Source organism: Malaclemys terrapin, chromosome 15 (assembly GCF_027887155.1).
Source record: "Malaclemys terrapin pileata isolate rMalTer1 chromosome 15, rMalTer1.hap1, whole genome shotgun sequence".
In the NCBI taxonomy this organism is placed as follows: Eukaryota; Metazoa; Chordata; order Testudines; family Emydidae; genus Malaclemys; species Malaclemys terrapin.
In genome coordinates this window covers 21,771,201-21,793,644 of record NC_071519.1, presented here as the reverse complement: position 1 = coordinate 21,793,644, position 22,444 = coordinate 21,771,201, and the positions used below count along the sequence as shown (strand labels likewise).

Sequence of the window (22,444 nt, the reverse complement as noted above, 5' to 3'; positions counted from 1 at the left end):
CTGGGTTTAGCAGGCTAATGCTCAAACCACTGAGCTATCCCTCCCTTCCCAGTAGCCTTCCCTTCCCTCAGTAGCAAACTTTTGAAAAAAAAACCAACCAGAATGTTTTGTTCAGAGATACGAATAATTTAGGGTTGCAAACAACCTCCATTCTGGAGGTGTTCTTAACTCTGAGGTTCTACTATAGATCTCAAAAAGCAGTTGTCAATCTTCATGTTTGAATAGAAAGGTAAATGTTTTGGGTTGCAGGTTTGGCTGGTTTGCAGCCTTTCATGGTCACTCCACAATGAGTTTGAAGTCCTGCCGGGTAAATATGAGAGCCCAGCTGAATGAAACGTAGCAATAGGGTGACCAGGTGTCTGGTTTTCGACCAGAACACCCAGTCGAAAAGGGACCTTAGTGGCTCCTGTCAGCACCGCCGACCGGCTCTTAAAAGTCCCGTCGGCGTTGCTGCAGTGCTCAGGCAGGCTAGTCCCTACCTGTCCTGGCTGGCACTGCGCTGTGCCCTGGAAGTGGCCATCAGGTCCAGCTCCTAGGCAGGGGGACCACGAGGCTCTGTGCACTGCCCGAGCACCGGCTCCACACTCCCATTGGCTGGGAGCTGGGGGGGAGAGGAAGTGCCTGCAGACGAGTGCAGCACTCTGAGCCGCCAGCCGCACCTCTGCCTAGGAGCTGGACCTGATGGCTGCTTCTGAGGCGCAGCGCGGTCCGCGGTGCCAGGACAGGCAGGAAGCCTGCCTTAGCCCCCTGCTGCACTGCTGTTCGGGAGCCGCCGGAGGTAACCCCGCGCCCCAACCCCCTGCCCCAACCCTGAGCACCTCAAACCCAGAGCCCCTTCCTGCACCGCAAACCCCTCATCCCCAGAGCCTGCACCCCCAGATGAAGCCCTCACCTCCTCCTGCACCCCAAACCCGTGCCGCAGCCCCCAGCCTGGAGCCCCCTCCTACACTACAAATCCCTCTTCCCTAGCTCCACCCCAGAGCCCGCACCCCCAGCCGGAGCCCTCACCCCCTCCTGCACCCCAGTCCCCTGCCCTGGCCTGGAGCCCCCTTCTGCACCCATAACCCCTCATTTCTGGCCCCATGCCAGAGCCCACACCCCCAGTTAGAGCCCTCACCCACTCCCGTACCCCAACCCCTTGCCCCAGCCCAGTGAAAATGGGTGAGGGTGGGGGAGAGTGAGCCACTGAGGGAGGGGGAATGTAGTGAGCGGGGGGGGCAGGGCCTTGGGGAAGGGGGTGGGGCCCCAGAGAAGGCGCAGGGCTAGGGTGTTTGGTTTTGTGGGATTAGAAAGTTGGCAACCCTACGAGGATGAAAGAGTTTCTGTGTTGGATTTTGTCAGTGGGGATGTTGTTTGTTTTGGCTATGTGTTTAGAGCATTAGAACAATTTGTTAGTATTAAGTATTATCAGATGTTTTTGAAAGCAAATGATGTAAGTAAACTCTGAGAGCCTTGTTCTCAAAATAAAGATAACCCATTTCTTTGTGGATATTTCACATGCAGGTTGAGGTTAGGGTCTCTGTAGTGCTATCCCGGGGGCTAGCCACTAAAAGGAGATCACTCCGGCGCTTTTGTCCAATAAGACTTTCATCTAGAATAGAGAAAGCACATGTGTATGTAATATACTGGTGCGGTGGGGTATATAAACTCTGCACTGGCCGGAAAAGGGGTAAGGAGCTTCAATCAGCCTCATCTAGCTTCATTTGCAATAGGTGTCAGCAGGGCAAAAATTCTCATAGAGAATTTTCCAGAGCCTCCCACATCTCTCATCCCCCCCACTCCCCAAATATGTGAAAAAGCTCCAGGGCCCAGCAGGGTTGCGAGGGTGTACTTGGGGCTACAGGCTTCAGCTGCTGGGCTGGGAGGGGGAGCTTGGGGCTTCTGCTTGCGGCAGGGTGATGGGGTAGTTGAGCTAGGGGCTTTTGCCCTGTGAGGAGGCAGGACTCTGGGCTTCAGCTGCAGGGAGGGGGGGGTCTTGGGGCATTAGTACCGCAGAGGGGGGGGTGTGCGCTGCCCCACAGGTTTGAAAATATGTACTTTCCCTTCTCTGCGCGTTTGAAAAGGCTTTATTTCTCTGTGCATAGTACTTTGCTTAGTTTTAAAACAGTCCATGAAATAAAAATGACTTTCGCCCAGCATGGAGCATCCCTGGGAGTCTCTGATAATTGGGACAATCACTTAATTGGCACATTGGCTTCCACTGGAGTTTGCCAATTAAAAGGATTCAATTATCCAAGAATGGAAACTGTATCTTGGGCAGTAGGCATTAATTTATAACAATCATTTTATTTTAATTTGCAGAGCTGGAGAACTAATATTGTTTGTTCTTTATACACACTGAAAAGAGAGCAAACCCATCTTGCAGTGCAATTTGACACCAAGAGGAAAACTTACCAGTCATCCAGGATTCCCTTGCATCCTTAGTATGTAGTGGTATGCAAGGTAGTGAAGAGTTCTGGATTTACCCTACACATCATATTGTTTGAAAGCACTCCGACTTTTCCAACTTGTGTACCCAGAGGAGCTGCCTACCTTCACACATGCCCTCAGATTGCTTTCAAGCCCAGAGCTCAGCAATTAATAAGGAATTTCCATTCAGCCTGGAAGTAATTTGTTAATTTAAGGTTTGTCCTGCTGACACTGGCAGGATTGTTGTTAAGAAGAATTTGTCTTGGAGATGGCTGTTAATGTGAAATGCTTTGAAAGGGAGGGCATAAAGGAAGGCTTCTGTGATTAGGGAATGTAGCAGTTACATTTAAAGGTTTAAAGGTAACAGTATCAAAGTTCTGCCAGAAATGTTTTTCTTTTTCAGATGTCTTTTTCTTTCTCATCTGTTTATTACTAATGTGCTGATCACCTATCTTTTGTCAATTGTGTGGATCTTTGCACCTAGAAATAAGCAAAGCTGGGTTTAGGCTGGCCATTCAAGGTCTTTTGCCCTCATGGGCATGTGCTACGTAAGCCCATGGTGCACCAGCGTCTGTCTTGGAATGGAATGAACAACCGTGCACTGCAGTAAATGCAGTCTCTTGCTGTGTGAGATAGTTGGGTCATGTGTTTGCATAACAGCACCAGCAACTCTTCCCTTTTAGTTTTAAAGAGGCAAATAAATAAACAAATGATGGTACTGCAGCTGAAATTTTGAATGCACTCTTATAATTCAAAGCTAAGGTTGCCACAGCACCGATAATCCTCTGCCACGTTGTGTACAAAGGCATAAAAGTGTTTTAATGTGCATTATGCAAAATGTGCCTATGCATATGGTACTGTACATATACTGCTGTACTAAACGGCATGCATAATTTCCATATTAACTGTAATTTGGCAAGGAGGGCCAAGTTGTGAGTAGTGTGGGAACTGCAGCTCTGAATTTCATGATGGTTGTGTATGCAGTGTAGTTGTAGCCTTGTCAGTCCAGAGTATTAGAGAGACAAGATGGGTGACATAATATCTTTTATTGGACCAACTCTCACCAACAAAAGTTGGTCCAGTAAAAGATACTACCTCAACCGCCTTGTCTTTATGATGTTTGTGTGTTAGAATCTTTGCATTAAAATACAGAGCCTTTCATAGGTCTCTGTTGTATATTGAGCATCTCATGGTTTCTCTCTGTGTCTCAGCCCAGTTTCTTACTGGTGACAACAACAGCAACAGATAATATCACCTGAGTTGGGACACATCTGTCATGATTCAAGGTGCAAAGGAGGGAATTAACATTGGAGAATGAACTATCTTTTCACCTTTGGAAATGGTCCCTCTTTAGGCACCTTGTAATGCTGCAGTGTGGGTAATGTTGCAATTTCTAAGAAGCTGTGCTTCCTTGCTAGGTGAGACTCTAGATTTCTAGGGGTGTCAATCAGTTTTCACCAGCACTAGATTGCTTAGAAGGAAAAAAAAAATCTATGTGGGAGTTGAAGAAATTGACTTCTTTATAAGGAACCTTTTTAAAAATCAACGTCCTTTGACAAATCATGAAAAGCTGATGTTTAACTTTCTCTTCTTTATTTTCCAAACCTAGGGATGGATCTTAATTGCAATTCAACTGTGGTGGGGAAGTTCAGTATTTTGTAATGGCTTCAAGCTTGAATATTCTATTTAGCACTTGAAATACATCCAGAGAGTGCAGAGAGAGGCTGAGAGCAGTTTCTGAATCACTGTTAATAGGTTTGCAGCATTTACCCCAAAAAAAAACAAACAAAAAAAAAAATCAATAAACCACTCTTAGTGGGAAGAATTCATTCTCTGGCATGATTCAACAACGGTCAATTGTAAAGCAATTAATTAGCCACTGAAAGTTATGGAGATCTTTAGATTGAACTGTTGTCCAGTACATTCAGTTTAACACTCCCTTGCTAGGTTTTTGCCAGTCATTGTGGTGGTGGTGTAATTTTGCATAGTGGTACATATTGTAAAGTGGGTAAGCTGTCTTGGTAGGTGTTTGTACAGATAATGTAGTTGTGGAGGATTTTGAGCACAATCCCGGAGATAACTTTCATGTAATAGCCCTAATTTCTTTGTGTTGGTCATAGAGTTTTAGTAACACAGTTGGCATGGACCTTGCTGCCAGGCTTTTCCATTCATCGGGGTTTTTAAGCTGCTTGATCAGAGTCACCCTGCAGACCAAAATGTGTCTCATTTAGTTCCTTTACCCAGGTCTGGATTAAGACATGTCTGGAGGTGTTCTGAAATAATAGCTTGGTGAGGTGTGAACTGCCCCTTGCATCTGAGTGGAGTGCTAACTCTCAAGAACCCATGCTCTAGGGGAGCCTAGCAATATCTCCCACCAGAGGACTGTGTGTGTGTGTGTGTGTGTGTGTGTGTGTGTGGCCGCAGGGGGACCATCTCATGGTATGCTCAGGATTCCCTTAAAATTCCAGCCCTGCCCCTTTACCTTTACTTTTGGCTTTCCACTTGGTCACTTCCCAAGTGGAAATCAAACCAGTTGCCTTCATATATAAAGTGTGGGATTTTCGAAAGGGCTTGATGTTTGCCTAATGCTGCTGCTGTTGGACTCAATGGTAAAAATCCCACTAATTTCAAAGTGCTGAGCACTTCTGAAAATCTCAGCCTGAAGACCTCATTCTGATCTTGTATTGGTGTATCAGGAGAAGAGTTAAATCTGGTTTACACTGGTATAAGTGAGATCAGAGTTAGGGCGTATGAGTCAAATTTTACTTAAAATTATGCCAGGGCAAATCTGGAGTAATTCCAGTGGTTTAAATGGAGTTACTCTAATGTTATATCAGTATACCTCAGAACAGATTTGGTCCTAAGATTTTGTCCTATCCCAATACAGTCATCTCTCTCAGACACTCATACTACAAACTGGCCATGCATCCTCACAATTATCTTGACAGGTTTCAGAGTAGCAGCCGTGTTAGTCTGTATCCGCAAAAAGAACAGGAGTACTTGTGGCACCTTAGAGACTAACAAATTTATTAGAGCATAAGCTTTCGTGGGCTACTGCAGTAGCCCACGAAAGCTTATGCTCTAATAAATTTGTTAGTCTCTAAGGTGCCACAAGTACTCCTGTTCTTTTTACAATTATCTTGATCATTCTGCTTCCAACAAGCTGAGAGCTAGAGAGAAGGGGAACTTTTGGTTCTGTGTTTCCTCTTGTTCTGGTATGTGGCCTAAACTGCAAACAAGAAATTACTGCTCTGCTTGAAAGCATCTAAAGGGACTATTTGGCATAGTTAGAGAACAATTGTAACTATTAATTCTAGTTTGTCATACAGCATTTTTCCTTTTGTTTATATGAGGTCAGCTGAGTACTATTGGTTACTGAAACTGGATATGATATACTGTATTACAGGTATGTACATTTTAGGGCTAGCCTGGTTTTATCTCAGCCTCTTGGTGCTGTAGTCTAAACATGCGGGAGATGCATGGTCAAAAAGGTACATGATATAAAACTCTTCCCATCTAGTAGCTGCAGGAGAGAAGGAGAATTTCCTTGGAGGATTAAAAGGCTAAGCCATCAGTTTCTGGAGAATCCCAGTTTTCATTTAAACAAACAAATGAACAAAATGTTGCTAGTTGCCTTCCTGATTCTGCTGACACCACTACAGCCTCTGTTGCTGCTCTTATTTTTACTGCCGTTGGGAAAGCTAAGTTAATTAAACTCTGGTCAGTTTAACTTCTGCTGTTCAGAACCTTGTGGATGGTTAATGGCATGTTATTGGTGTGTGTATATAACTTACATTGCTGTGACATTCAGGTGTGCAAAAGAAGTGGATCTTACACAGTTGTGCATTCAGAATCTACTTAGTGCCTGCAACTCCCATGGAAGTCAAAATCTGGGCCCAGTTTTGCTCTCAGTGGCAGAAGCATATGACCGGGTCGAGTATAAATTAATTGCTTTTCCTTCTGCCTTCCCCACTTCTGCCCCTTCTCTCCCCCTACTCCGTATCCAAATCACAATGTTTGGAGACACACCATTTATGACCATCTTACTCATTGTCATTTACATCATCATTGAATATGGCCAAAAGGGACATCCACTAAAGTTGCACCTACTTGTTCCGAGCTGACTTCAGCCCAGTAATTTTGATTCTTTTTCCATGTAAAAGAAATTGTATTTCAGCACAACAACCCAAAGCCTCCCTTGTTCTTTTGTATTTAAACTGAAGTAAATCAATAGACTATAGAAATTGTGCCTCTTAACAGCGTTGATTGTTTTTTGTTTTGTTTTTTTAAGCAAGTAACTGAAATCAAGGCGTGATGTTCATTGGATGTTCTGTTCCCTGTGGTTTGTTCTCAGATACATTCTGTAAGCTGTACAGAAGACTTTAACCCTGGCTGCCTTTCCCACGCATATTGTATGTGAGGTTTTTGTTCCTTAAAGTACATTCCTTAGCTAATATACTGTTAAGTAGGGCAGTGTACTGTATGCAGCTCCTTGTGTTGAGCTCTTCGTGAATGGTAATAAGGGGTTCTCACTGTAGCCTCTCCAGAGCAGTGTCAAATCCAACCTTAAGGCTCCCAGGTATTATCATGCTCATGTCCTTAGGAGCTAACCAGTCATTTGGCTTGGTGCATCTGTTGTGTCTCTTTAAAAAAACAAACCGGAAATGCAAGTGTGGGACTTCTTGCTGGGAAGAACCCCCACAGTACAGATGAAATTTACCCCCATGCAGAAGGCCAGCAGAAAGCCTATGCACCATTTGAGTCCCACTAAGTGGGACTTAAATGTTGTGTAAGTCTTATGTTGGCCCTCTGTACAAGGATGAATTTCACATACCGTGCAGGGTGTGTTCGGAGGTGCTGCAGCACGTGTCACTCTGCACGACAGGCTCCGTTTCCAGGACTTGGATTACATACTATCCTTAGGCCCAGAGTGCTGGATCCTTGCTTTTAATGACATATATGCAGGGCAGATCAATATACACTGCAAACTCCAACTGAAGAGTGAGAGATGAATAACCCTGAGTGAGGATGAGCTACGTTTTTCATAACCTGTAGAGGTACATGAGGCCGATAAATGGATGACCCAGCTCCTCCTCCAAGATACCACTGCTACTCTGAAGATAGAAGCATCCCTTAAAATTTTCCTGCTAGTATTTAAAAGTCTATCTTTGGAGAGGAGATGCCAGGAATGGGAAAATGCATCCTGTGTAGTCCTTGAAAGAGAATAATTCACTGTAAATTATACCATGCAATGATTATTGCCTAAAAAAATTCAACCACAGTGACAAAGAATGTGAAAAATGCAGTTGAACATTCTAAACTCCAAAAATAATACAAATCAAAATCTTTTTTTTTTTAATCTTGGTTTCTGAGTGCTGGAATTGACAACGTTCAGAGTTGATGCACTGTACTGACAGCAGGCACCGCCCCTTCTTTCACTAGCTCTTTTCTATCATATTTCTCTCATCCATTACGAGCTTTAGAAGAGGCACAGGCAGCTGAATTGCTCTCTTTATTCTCTTGAACAAAAGGGTTGTCCCATTGTAGGGATAGCTGTCCACAAATAGAGGTGGGTTTATCTCGATATAACGTGACCCGATATAACATGACTTCGGATATAACGCGGTAAAGCAGTGCTCCAGGCGGGCGCAGCTGCACACTCCGGTGGATCAAAGCAAGTTTGATATAACGCAGTAAGATTTTTTTGGCTCCCGAGGACAGTGTTATATCGAGGTAGAGGTGTAGTAATATTTGCATTTCTCCAGTGCCTTTCATCCAAGAATAGAGTGACCAGATGTCCCGATTTTATAGAGACAGTCCTGGTATTTGGGGCTTTGTCATACATAGGTGTCTATTTTTTACACACACACACACACACTCTCTCTCTCTCTCTCTCACTCTCTCTCTCTCTCTCTCTCTCTGGTCATCCTATCCAAGAATCTCAAAAGTACTTCAAGAGACTTCAGTGACTGTGACCCTATAACATCCTTGTGGGGTCTCTAAGGGCATGTCTACACTTACCTCAGGAGCGATCGATCCAGCGGGGGTCGATTTAAATCGACCGCCGAGCGCTCTTCCGTCGACTCCAGTACTCTACTGGAGCAAGAAGCGTAGGTGGAGTCGACGGGGGAGTGGCAGCAGTTAACCTACCGCAGCGAAGACACTGCGGTAAGTAGCTCTTAGTATGTCGACTTCAGCTACGCTATTTTCGTGGCTTGCCCAAGATGATGTAATAATTCTGTGACAGAGCTGAGAACAGATCACATGTCTCCCAAAATTGCCAGTCTTGTGTCTTAATCAGCGAGACTACACATCCTCCAATTAAACTGACAAGAATTTCTTGCTTTGCTTTAAAAAACACAAGAAACATACGGCTTCCCAGAGTGACATAACTAGACCTTTTCATGCCTTTGTGCAGTGGGGATCAAAGAACTCTGCATTGGGTGAGGAACAAGGAGAAGATTTAATAATACTGATTTTTTTTTTTTTTTGTATAGTAACTCCTTTTTTGGTAACAATTTGACAGAGTTCACAATCCTTTATTCATTCCTGAAAACGCCTTTGTGACCTGCACTAAGTTCTCACAGCTATTTCTCTGCACAGAGTGGCATGAGTTGCTGTAATTAAAGTGTATATCAGGACCTTCAATCCCTACTTGCTGTATCTGGAATGTGAAATGTATTTAATCCTTTCTAACTGCAGTGTGGGGCCCCATTCTTTTCTGTGTGAGGGTGCACAAGATTACACAATTATGCTCTTGTACCAGAAGAGAGCCCTTGGTTAGCAGTTCTGCATAGCCGTAGGTGATTCTTCAGTGTGCAACTGCTGCACTCTGCTGATCAGGCCATGAATAGCATCTAAATCCGATAAAGTTTTGCAAACAAACTCAAGTTGGAAATCCATGTGTTCCCCCCTTTTGGAAGCTGTTAATCGAATAATGTACAAATTAGATTTTGTTTTCAAGCTGAGAATTTCAACCTGCCTAAAGGATTTGAATTGCCTATTAATTTTAATTGGGTGTACAAATCTCATAGGCAATCTTGAAAACGTCACTCTGAAAGTATTAAAATGAGCCTACTATGATATTTAACTGCATATGCAAAAATTGCTCCTAAAACCACATACATACAGCAATTTAAACAGTGTCAGCTGAGAACTCCCAAATACTTGTATTCACATCAAATGGTGCTATTGTATGCAAGACACTTCAGTAACATATGCAATAATTTTGTCCAGTTTCTATACTCTTTCCAGTTTAAACAAAGGGCCCAATTCTGCAGCCCTCATTTACCTTCAAGGGTGTTGCGCTTGCAAGTAAAAGCTGCAAGATTGGGCCAGCAATTTCTGTTGGAGTTAACCCCCTTTTTTTACTAAATACATAACAAGTTTGTTATTGCTAACGTTGGATTTTTAACGGGGTGCTTTTATTTTATTTCATGTATTGTGATCAGGATGTTTTTGGTATCATTTGAAGGAGGGGTAACAAGAACTTTGTTTTCAAGGAGGCTGTGTGGTTTCAAGGCTAGGGAATAGGTTAGAATCTTTTCCTAGGGAGTAGGTACTAGTCTTTTACCTCTGAGGGATCGGTGGATATTTGTAGAACATTTTTTGAAGATGAAAAGTGGCAATCACTGTAAATGCTCCGTATGGCACTGGTACCAAGCCAGCTTTGGTTTGTATTTATTACCTTCTAAAGGATGCTGAGTTGCCATTGAGTTCTATGTGGACAAGTGTCTGCTTCAGAAAGAAACCCCATCATGGTCCACAGTGACAGGCCCCCTTTTTAGTCCTTTCAGTAGAGCCGGGCAGAATTTTCTCATCAAAATCCTTTTTTTGATGAAAAATGGCTTTTTGACCAAAATGAAATTTTTCATCTTCATCCGTGTTTTTAATGAAAAGGTAAAAGCAAAAAAATTTATTAAAAAAAAAAAAAAAACGCACATATTTTGCAGGAAATTAAGTGGGAAAATTCTTTCAAAAATCCCCACCAAAAGCAATTGATATTTTTGACTAGCTCTAACTTTTAGCAAAGATGCCAAGGATTGAAAGAACCCAGCAGCTGGACCACCCTTCACACCCATAGAGGCAGTCAGCTCCCTCCAAACCAGATTTGATACATATTGACTGGGGAGGGAGGAAGAAAAGGACCTAGGGGTTACAGTGGACGATAAGCTGGATATGAGTCAACACCATGCCCTTGTTGCCAAGAAGGCTAACGGCATTTTGGGCTGTATAAGTAGAGGCATTGCCAGCAGATCGAGGGACGTGATCGTTCCCCTCTATTCGGCATTGGTGAGGCCTCATCTGGAGTACTGTGTCCAGTTTTGGGACCCACACTACAAGAAGGATGTGGAAAAATTGGAAAGAGTCCAGCGGAGGGCAACAAAAATGATTAGGGGGCTGGAGCACATGACTTCTGAGGAGAGGCTGAGGGAATTGGGATTGTTTAGTCTGCAGAAGAGAAGAATGAGGGGGGATTTGATAGCTGCTTTCAACTACCTGAAAGGGGGTTCCACAGAGGATGTTCTCAGTGGTAGCTTATGACAGAACAAGGAGTAATGGTCTCAAGTTGCAGTTGGGGAGGTTTAGGTTGGATATTAGGAAAAACTTTTTCACTAGGAGGGTGGTGAAGCACTGGAATGGGTTACCTAGGGAGGTGGTGGAATCTCCTTCCTTAGAGGTTTTTAAGGCCTGGCTTGACAAAGCCCTGGCTGGGATGATTTAGTTGGGGTTGGTCCTGCTTTGAGCAGGGGGTTGGACTAGATGACCTCCTGAGGTCCCTTCCAACCCTGATATTCTATGATTCTATGAAGCTTGTACGTGGCTGCCTAGTATCCATTCTGTAGGGGTAACCTTCATTCCTGCGCAGAGGATCAGCTCAGAGTGGTACATAGGGCTTGCAGTGAGCTCTGCACAGGTAGGAGTAGCTCCATGGAACTCAGTGGGACTAAGAATATGTGTAGTTTGCAGGATTCAGACTTGACACTGCAAGTTCAGACTGTAAAAGGGAAAGTGGGGACAAATATTCTGATAACAAGATGGCACGGTTACTTGGTTGTCAACGTAGACTAACATTGAAAGGTAATATTTACAATTCTCTTTGAAGAACCCACGTCACAATTCCACCTTGAGGTTGTGGGAGGGATAGTTCAGTGGTTTGAGCATTGGCTTGCTAAACCCACGGTTGTGAGTTCAATACTTGAGGGGGCCACTTAGGGATCTGGGGCAAAATCAGTACTTGGTCCTGCTAGTGAAGGCAGGGGGCTGAACTCGATGACCTTTCAAGGTCCCTTCTAGTTCTAGGAGATGGGATATCTCTATTAATTTATTTTATTTATAATTTATTTATTTACACCGTGCATGGCAGAACGCGGCGTGTGGGAGGAGCAAATCTCAGGAAACTGGTTACGGCTCCCTGATTCTCTGCTGAGCAAATCTCAGGAAACCCGTTACGGCTCCCTGATTCTCTGCTAAGCCCCAGAGTGGCCTGGAGACAATCTGCCCTAGGCACCAATACAGCAGCTGAGGATTCCTGGAGTGCTTTGCGCTCCAACCTTTCCGCTTGCCCTGCCCTTCCACACCTGCAACATGCGCCTGTGCCAGGGTCTGCAGGGAGGGAGATGGAGGAGCCGCTTCTGTCCATGCTGGGCACTCCCATATGCTGGGGAGGCTTTGACTCCCTTTGTGCCACCTTGTTAACTGTTACAAATACTGCAATGCTTTTATCGGACTGTTCTCTAATTTTACTTGCATTAGCAAATCGGGCGTCTTGTCTTCTGTGCTTGAAAGGAACGTTTTCTGATAAACCTAGTCGGGTTTATTTCGAGCGAGAACCCTTTCATGCTCTGGTATGCTGTGAACTTGTTGGATTTAAATTATTTATGCCTGAAAGGTTTTGTGTCATTTAAATTTGACTTCAGCTACACTAAATAACGACTGCAGATATCAAGGCCAGACATTTCAAACCTGGGTGCTGAAAATGAGGCAACTCAGGAAGTGAATATTACAGGTGCTGTGACCCCACGGTGCCCACTGAATTTAGCAGTAACATTTTCCAGTTCACCTAAGTGTTTAAGTCTCATTGACTTCTAGTGGGACTTAGGCATCTAAATCACATAGGTTAGCCTTTTCAGAAGCATCTCTGTGCCTAAATATGGCCTTAAGTGCCTAACTTAAGGCACCCAAAGTTTGAAAATATTGGCCTAGTTGTTTATGGTGAATGCATGGGTTTTGAGTGTATGAACAATGTCTTATGCCACGTGAATATTTTAGTTCTGGGTTTAACTTAGAAAATGTTATTGGTTAAAACGAGAATTCCATTTTGTGAAAAATTTCAGTGTTAGCTTTTGTTCTGCATCAGGATGAAACAGACCTCAAAAATTGTTGGGGGAGTGGGGCAGGGGAGAGATGCACGTTCCATTCTCCCTCCCAACTGCCCAACAACTAAGGGGTTAGGGCACTTGCTTGGAATAGGCGGACCTCAGGTTCAAATCCTTCCTTTGCCTGCTTTATCCCATGTGAGGGAAGTTCCCTAACCCCCAAGTTGTAGTTGCTCCCTCAATCTCTCCCGTTGTATATAAATAATTAACTATTCAGTGGGCCAGAGAGAGAGGCAGGCAGAGCAGGGGCTTGCACCTGGCCTGTCCACATAGTAGCCAAGCGCTCCAACTGCTTGGGCTATTGGCAGTAAGGCAGGGTCTCTCTGGTTTTGACCAGAAATTCCATCCTCGACCTAATGGAAAAATGTTTGTTGGAAAATTCCTGATTGCCTCTAGTTAAAACCACTCTCTTTCCATGGAAAGGCTTGCTTCAGAACCCATAGAAGTCAATAGAGTGGGCTTTGGCTCAGGCCCTAACTTGTTTACCTTGTTTTGGACCAATGCAGATTGAAACAGCACTGACGTTTAGCCATGAGAATTGCAGTAAATAATTTGCATAAGCAGATTTATTATGCAGTTACTAGTTTTCCACAGGACACCGATGCATAAAAAATAAGAAATGAAAAGTAGCAGCTGCAGCGGGTCGCTAGCTAATTTTCAAATGTAAAGAATTCAGCTGTTTCAAAATGATATTTAAAAACAAATTACTGTGACAAGGAGCACAAAAGATGACAAATTCCTTTGTAGTGGATTTTGTTTATATTTGGAGAGAAAAATAATTTAGGATGACGATATTCATGAAAGGTTTCAGAGCAAAACAAGTGTAAACTGATAATGGGAACTTCAATGTGTGCATGTTTGGGATGGCAAGTAATTGCATTTATTTGTGAGGCACACAGTTATATAATTGCAGTAAGTATGTGTTATTATTTATCTCCATTTTTCTTCTTCCATCAACCAAACTTTCTTTTTTCTGGCAGTACTTCCAGTAGTGACTTCTGACATGGATGAGAACCATCATCCCACTAATGCTTCCTGATTTAAGATTTCTCTGTGAGCCCACTGGATTGCTTTTCTGCAGCAAACCCTTGATTTTTAACACTGAAAAAAAAAATATTGTATCTCATTGTGGACCATCTAAATGAATAAACACCGATGGGCTAGAGAGAGGCATGGATCTTTTTCCAGTATGATTTGGACATAATTCAGTTGGGAAGGGAGAGAGCAAGATGAGTTTTCCAAAGATAAATGCTGGCTCTGAAGTGTTCTGTGCTGTGCGCTTTGCCTACTCTGCTTTGAGTCCGACATAGGGTGATCTTTATCTACTGCTGTTATTTGGCTCTGAGCACATCTTTTCCTGTCAGTTTCACTTACCTGGTTTCTCATGGCACCAGCTTCTACTGCAAATGGGAGATGGAAAATTATTTTTCGTCCCACAAAAGTTCTTTTTCATGGAAATCAAGGCAGGCAATATATTCCAGGCTCTGCCTAAAAAATGCTCACAGGAGTGGCACATTTATTGCTGTAGTTAGTGTATTATGTAAAAGCGGTATAACATATATTGCATTGGCTGTCTTCTTAACACTGGAATTCACAATGAGACCCTCAAGTGTTTTATTAATGCTATTGACCAAATTAATTGTCTATCAATGCAGATAGGTCAGGGATCACTTTATTTAAGGAATTAAATATTGTACTTGTTTTTCGGCGACATGTACTGGATGTTTTACACATAGACTCTGTGTGAGACAATGGTGTTAAAATATTGCTTAGGCTATCAAAAGCCCAATTATGAGAAGGGCTGAATGTTCTCAGCTCCAGTTTAAATCAATAGTGCCCAAAGGTGGAGGAGGCGTCATTCTTAATTGCAGTAACTCTTCGCTTTTCAGGGCAGTGCTTAATGCAACTAGAGTGGAATTTGACTCTGTGCAGAGAACCTGTACACTACTTAAATCCTACATAAGCCCTCAGGGATTTCACCCCTGTTGCTTAAAGTCCTTATCCTTTTTTGCATAGACCTCTTATTTAAAAAAGGAACCAAGTAATGGATGGTGGATACTTCTGAGTAATCATTTTTCAGCTGTTTGCAGAGGCGATCAGATTTTATCCCCCCGGTCAGAAAAGATTGGTTGCTTGAAGGAGACAAGAAGGATCCCCTATCCCACATCCCATTTATGGTACTGCACAATTTAACAAGGTGCTTCATGGAGGTTGCTTGCTTTTCTCTGAAGCTTCCGGTGTTGGTGAATGGTAGCTGCAGGGTACTGTGCAAGGGTAGGCCCCTAACCTGATCTGTAATGGCAACACCAATATTATTGTGTAGATTTGTCTGAAACTGAGTCTTGGCATCTATATGTTTCAGTGGTGAGTACCTCTGAAATGCATGTATGATCATTGCAAGTTTCGTATACCATATAGTGTGCTGTTACCTTGAATTATAATGGTCTTTTTGGGGCAAAGGCCATGTCTTTTTCCATGTTTGTAAATCACAGTGTACACTCTCTATTAAACTTCTGGCAGCTGTTCTGCTCTGGTCAGAGACCTCTCTGCGGACTTGTTTAGGAACATAAGAATGGCATTCCGGAGCAGAGCACTGGTCCATCTACTCCCAACATTGGTGAATGGGTTTCACTCAGCGTCCCCATTATTCTTGCCTTATGAGAGAAGGTAAATTGAAGTGCCCGCATTACCATCTCTATGCCATCCATTGTTTTGGACACCACTCCCGTTGTATAGTTTTGTATGTGAAGCAGGAAATACTGTATCTGACCTCTGCATTCTGCACTGTGCTTTCTCCACTGCTCTTGCCATGGTGACTAATGAGCTGCTCCCAGCCAAGACCAAGGATCATTGCTTTGTCCTTGCCCTCTCTGCTGACTTGGACATAATTGGTTCCCTCCCCCTCCCATTATGGGCCCAACCTAAAACCCATGTAAATAAATTGAAACACTCTCACTGGCTTGTACTTATATAGACCTCATCACTGTAGTGCCTCACAGTATTTAATGCGTTTATCTTCATAACACCTCTGAAGTAAGGCATTGCTATTATCTCCATTTTACAGATGGAAAGCTGAGGCACAGAGAGGCTAAGTGATTTGTCCAAGGTCACACAGGAAGTCTCTAGCAGAGCCCTAACCTGTGGACCATTGTACCTCTCTTATATAGCAAATTCTGTATGTAACAATGAGCACCACTCAGGCCTGATTCTCCTCACACTTAAACATATATTTTTTTCATGGCCTTCAGTGGAGATACTCCCAATTTAGCCTGCTGCAAGTGAGGAGGAAAATTGGGCTTCTTATGACCTTTTGCTGTTGTAACCCCAGTCCTAGCATTGTATATTGCCATCCATCATGCTGTTACATCCTTATTTATATGGGAAGCTGCTCAGGGCAGGGACATGTTAAATGGGCTGTAAGGTGCTGGGTATGTCTATGCCACTTCATTGATTTTTCTGCAGTAAAAATAATTTTTAAAGCTTTAAAAGCTAGTGATAGGGCTTAGGGCTACACCAAAGCCGTGGATGCCAAACCTCCTGAATTATGGCATATTTCCAGTCAATCTGGATTTTGAGAAAGGGACCCATCTCTATTAAATAGCCAAGATGGGAATTTATCTTCTTGATAGATTGCAATGCATACAAGAACTATCACAGGGGGACAAAAATATACACACAGGTATAATTAAAGCTGCAGTAACCCATTTGCCCATGGCTTGGTACATAAACAGGCTTCCCTATAGTGAGAATAAAAAGGTTAATATGAAACAGTAATACACAGAATGATATAGACAGATACATGTTTTAATTTTATTTTTATCTGTTAAATGTAAAAAGAACAAGAGAAGAAAACTGGAATGTAAGGTTGAAAGAGAATTTGGTTCTCAGGTAACACTAAAAATAATTCCAGTTTTTCCTGACCTCATTGGAACTCCTTAATGTCTGTCTAGCATCTAGCACTAAAATATGAAGAAAATCTATTTAAAAATGTATGGACAGTTATTGCAAATAGCAAAATGAATGTCACAGCCCTGTTTCCTATGTAAATTTCTGGACCAATGAACATCCTTATGGAGGACTTTCTGAGCACCAGGTCTGTGGGTTAAATGTTTTTGATCCTGAGATATTTCAAATAATCAAAGCCACAGCACATAAAGGTGAAATTCTTCCCCAGGTGAACAACTTTGTGCCTCAGTGCTGTACATTTGTATCTTACTGAAATATAAATTAAATAGAAATCCCACCCACAAACATACCTTTTGATCTGTCTGGGGTATAAAAGATCATTTAATGGTATTAGAAATCATGTAAAATTGGCCAACCATTATGGAAAACAGCTCAGTTAAAACAAAATGATTTTAATTCCTATATGTATATACTCAGGAAGCTCTTAATTATTCCAGTGTAAGCTATATGATATATCGAGAACTTACAAGGTAACTTAGGTCTTAAATAACATAAACATTTTTTGAGGGAGGCTAAGATGAGAACTGAATGGCACAGATACAACTCACATTTATCCGCATGAGTGGAGCAAAATATTACATGAACATTTCACTCTTTCTTTTCAGGACTGAAACGCCATTAGATGACAGAGTAGGAAAATTAAGGGTCTGGAATGGGTATGGATAGAAGACTATGAATGTTAAACCACCACACAAATTGAAAGCTTCTGCCACCCACAAAATAACACAGATGTAAATTTTGTGATGCCTTTTCATTGTGTCTTTTATTATTGATTCACGGGTTGTTGTTTTTAAATTATGTTTGTTTGCTTAGGCCCAGATTTTTTAAATATTTCAAAAAATTCTTCCATATTTAGGCACATAAGTAGCTATCCTGATTTTCAACAGTGCTGGGTACCCAGCAGCTTCAGCGGTGTTGGAAGTCAAGATGCTTAATTAGGAGCCTAAATGTGGGCTTGGAAGCCTAAAGTTAGGCTGCTAGTTTTGAAAATCTTGTTTTTTTGCCTCTTATTCTTTGGGTCTATAATGCATTGGCTCTCCCAGTAATTAGTGAGAATTAGCAAGGTTTTATTGTATGTAAGCAGCTAACCATATTTTAGGTTGGAATCCCTGGATTCAGTATTTCTGTGCGGCAAGTTACTAAAGTATATCTTGTATACATATGTGAGAATTGCACAGACAGTGCATGTATTTATCTAGTGTTGGAGGCACCAAAGTGTAGTGTTCGATCAAATCTAACGTTTCTCTTTCCTCCTTTTTTCTTCTTTTTTGGTAGGCGAGAGGTGCAGATATCCCTGAGATTCCAGGGGAGCTGCCTCTTCGGACGTGCGGCAGCACAGCGAGCATGAAAGTGAAGAATGTGAAAAAGTAAGAGCAATGGGTTTATTTTGTTTGTGAGTTAATTCTGTAGCTTTTCTGTCCTCTGTGCTCTAACTTCTGTGATTCTAGCTGTGCTCAACACTGTCACAGTGCAGTAGAGCCCCAATGCATCCAGAAGTCAGGCTGTAAGCACTAAAGGATTTCTGGTAGTCTCCTTATCAGAGCAGCGTGGACCTGCTGCCTGTGAAAAGCAAAACTGCCGGTCAGCATGCTCTAAATATTAAAGCTTGGGATGGATGAAGCTTATAGAGGTGGAGGTTTTGTAAACCTTTCACACTTACTTTTGGGGAGAAGGGTTGCAAAGCTAGTTTGAATTTTGAATCTCACTCTTGCTGTAATTTAAACTGAGGGGTTCCCCCCCAAAGATGATTCATTATAAAAAAAAAAAAAAAAAAAAAAAAAAGCTAAAGGAAAGCCTGTACAAGGTATAAGTGTAATACTTCCCCTATACTCCTGACACAGAAGAAAAGCTAAACTGGGACAAGTGGATGACCTTTATTTTTTTCATTAGAATTTTTCTCTGTGTCCCTGCTCTGTTTTTCAGTTTCTTTTTTTCCACTGTACCTGCCCACTGCTGTTTTCACGCTACTTTTTCCATTGAACTGTTTTTTTCTCTCTGCCCTTGTTCTGTTCCCTCTTTATGCTCATTTGCCTTCCCTCAGCAGAATTCAAACCAATGATCTGTGAATGGGGTCCAAATTAGGCAAAAATGACTCGGCCCATCCCTATTTAGCGTGCAGGCAGAAGGTCCAGAGCTACCAGCATTGGTCTGTGCGTTCAGAGCGATCATGCTCTGATGCTGTTAGGGAAAATGGCTTTGTTCTATTGCTGAGCGGCTAGATGCTGTATCTCACTTCCCACTTATATTCCCGTGGGAAGAGTGAGCCAGATAAAGACAATCTCATTGGCTCACGACCAGAAGTATCTATAGGAGTCTGCAGCAGCTTCAGCAGAAGGAAGATCCTGTTGCCGAACCAGAGCATCTCCCTGTCAGCCATTGCTGTAGTTGGGGATGTTTGGAGATGATTATGCCTCACCGCTGAATTTTAAAAAGCCAAAGGATAAATAGCATTTGTTCTGCACCCTCAGATCCATCAACCCGGAACTGATGGGCTGTGATGCCTTTCACAGGTAAAGTTTGACTTTCATATGTCTCTTGTGTCAGGCTGTTTACAGATTAATTTCCCCAATGCAAGTACAGGTGGAACAGCTTGTCCCTGCATCCTTCCCTATAAACACTGGCCTTGGTGGTGATGGAATGCACGTGTTTCCCTAAAAAGACAATGATAAATGTCACTTCGCAGTTTAGATTACCTCCCTCACCAAATCCCTTTCCTCACCGCTTTTGTGCATCAAAATAAGCAGCACTGTATGTTCCCTTAGCTTCAGGATGATGGATTGTCTCGGTCAGGCGCTTAAATGTAGATGGTCTAGCTGCATTTCATCATGACACGCGATTCTGACAGTTGTTTCAGTGATGTGCAACTTATGGGTTGCTCTTGATGTACTTCAGGTTATCCTTTACCAAGGGCCACTTCCCGAAGATGGCAGAGTGTGCACATTTCCATTATGAGAATGTGGACTTTGGCAACATACAGGTAAGTTTCAGATTTCTTTTACGTACAAAATTGGGTTGTGCTTGTCTGACTAGCTAACTAAGCTGAGCAAAGCACTTCATAGAGCTCCAGATAGGTTTGCTTTGTTTGTTAGAGTGTCTGGCAATAAGAAGTTGGAGCAGAAAGGGTCCCTTTTTGGGAACTGGTTTGATAAACCGGGCCAGTTTATGCCCTCAGTTACATTTGTGCACTCCCTTGAAGTAAACGATAGTATATATTGCACCTGGGTGAGTTCATGGCAGTGTCTGTAAAGACTGCAATTGGCACAGAACTTGAGTGTTTACAGACAACTGATTTAATAATGAGGGTGTTTTTCTTTGTGTGTGTGTGTACATATGTATGTATGAGAATAAGCTTGTGTGTGCATATTAATGTAGATCTAGTATATGTTGTAAGAACAGATTTGAGTTCAGGTTTCCCTATTCTGTTCACATGACCCTAGGCCCGGGTATTATATTCCAGCAGCTCTGCCCTCCTTAAGGCAGAATACAACAAGGGGCTGCCAGTCAGGTTGAGTTGCAGTCCGTTTGCGATGCCCGTTTACCTTCCTGTGTGAATCTGTAGTTCCCTCCAGGCAGAACCTCCCTCTATTGAACTGTACCCGAGACTTGTCCTGGACCAAGAAGCACTATCAGAGGCTCATAAATGGTACAAGCCTTCTCCTCTGCCTTCAGAGACAGAAAACATCATTAATGCCTTCAGCATGTGCCAGCCAGAGAAGCAGCCTTATAGTTGGAGGGAGGGTAGAATCCCCAGGCCACATCCCTTTGATGTTATTTTCTTTCATTTAGAGTAATTTAACGACTTACGTTGAGAGTTGTGGTTCTGCTTACGTGCATCTTCTGAGCCACCGCTGTGGAATGTTCTGACTGCTAAGGAGTGTGACAGCAGTCGAGTCCCATGTGGGATTTGATTTCTCAAAGGCAGTCAGGTCACAGGATTGTCCCAGTATCATTGGTTGGCGGGACAAAGTGAAACAGTCTTGCAGGAGATGACTTGTATAAAAATAAGTCAACAATGTTCAGGATTTATTGTTGTTATTAGCACCTTGAGGCCCCAGCTGAGTTCAGAGCCCCATTGTGCTACACACTGTATACGCACACATTAGAGCTAACAGAAAAAACAGGCGAAGAGTGTGAGAGGAAACAGGCAGAGAGGTGAAGTGACTTGCCCATGGTTACATGGGGACAGTGGTGAATCAAGGATAGAACCCATAACTTCTGAATTCCATACCAGTGCCCTCTCCCCTCGACCATACCCACTCTCCATGCTATATGGGTACTCCATCTCTATTCTCATTGATCAGTGGGAAATATGCCAGCAGGAGCAGGATCCAGTCCTTGTACTGCATTGTACTTCTGGAAAAGTGTGGCTATCTCTGCAGTCCTACCTATGTCTCCTTTTATTTTTTCAGAAGTGACACTATTAATCTTTTAATTATTATAAAAAAAAAGGTTTTATAATGGAGTAGGTGCTGAGTACATCTCTCTCCATCTACAGATCTATATTTTAGCGCATTGTGCATTCCTCTGAGAATTTTCTTTTCTCTTTTGTCATTCAAAGATAATGAGTACTCAGTCTTCACAATGCATAATGCATGTACTCGAGTGAAATTGCATCTTATTGCATGTTATTTTTGCTTAAAATATTTTGAAGACAAATGATTGAATTGCATTTGTGGTTTAAGTATATGTTGACTTTTCCTAATGCTGCAGGCACTGTTACAAGACTGATGACAGGGAGATGCTATCACAGTGTGAAGTGAGATAGATGTGTTCAGTACAAATTTTCTTCACGTTGTTCTTCCAATGAACCCGAATCCTGATCTGGTATAAAATTTTCAAAAACGAGACTTAGGGCTTGTCTACATGTGGAGTTTAGAAATGTTAATCTGAATTCACTAAAGGTGTGAATTTAAAGTGGATTAGATAAACGGAATTAAATACCTGTGTGGATGTTTTGATTTAGAATTAAAGTGGCCTTAATTTTGTTTATTTTAATTCACTTTGGAAGTGAATTGAAGTAAACTGATTTGAGGTCACTTTAATTATGAATCAGAATGTCCACAAAGGGACTAAATGCAGTTTAATTAATCCACTTTAAATTCATACCTTTAGTTGATTTGGATGAATTTTTGTATCCCTGTGTAGACCGTAGGCTCCTAAGTGCCTACGTTATTTTTGAAAATGGGACTTTGGCTCCCATAACGTAGGAACTTGTGAACATTTTCCCCCTAGGTTCTTATTCAGGAAACAGTTAAGTACATGCTTAACTTAACAATGGGACTACTCGTATGCTTAATGTTAAGTATGTGGTTCAATGCTTCGCTGAATGGGGGCCCTAATTACCTGCCCTATTCCTCTTAATTCCTCGTTTCTGCTGAACAGTGACTACTAGTGGAGTCAAGTTGTGCAGTGATTTTTGTAATGTGAGCAAAAACACATTCAGGCACAGGTTGAGATTCATTGCTCTTGTGAACTAAACCACATTTGAGCCCGGGTCTCTAGCTATGAAAGATTAGGGGCATTATGATGCTTCCTTGGTAGCAGAAGGCTGAGTATTAAAAAGCCAAAGAAGAAAAACAAATTAAAACCGTTGGTACAGCATGTATATAGTTCCCTGCTATAGAGAATAGCGTTGGATAGAGCTCACACATCTTAAGTGGTGCATTTGTGCTAATAAATTGAAGTAGACT

At 42.5% G+C, this 22,444-nt stretch overlaps 1 protein-coding gene across 3 annotated transcripts in view; it reads left to right on the top strand.

Moving 5' to 3' along the window:
* ARHGAP32 (Rho GTPase activating protein 32) overlaps nucleotides 1-22,444 on the top strand; it is a 475,360-nt gene that overhangs the window by 264,953 nt on the left and 187,963 nt on the right. For 2 of the 3 annotated variants that reach the window (XM_054049530.1, XM_054049529.1), the window contains exons 3-5: nucleotides 18,030-18,121; nucleotides 19,223-19,264; nucleotides 19,647-19,731. In XM_054049530.1, coding sequence (XP_053905505.1) covers nucleotides 18,030-18,121; nucleotides 19,223-19,264; nucleotides 19,647-19,731 — 219 coding nt within the window. The remainder of the gene's footprint in view (nucleotides 1-18,029; nucleotides 18,122-19,222; nucleotides 19,265-19,646; nucleotides 19,732-22,444) is intronic. The other variant, XM_054049531.1, reaches the window with a different exon arrangement.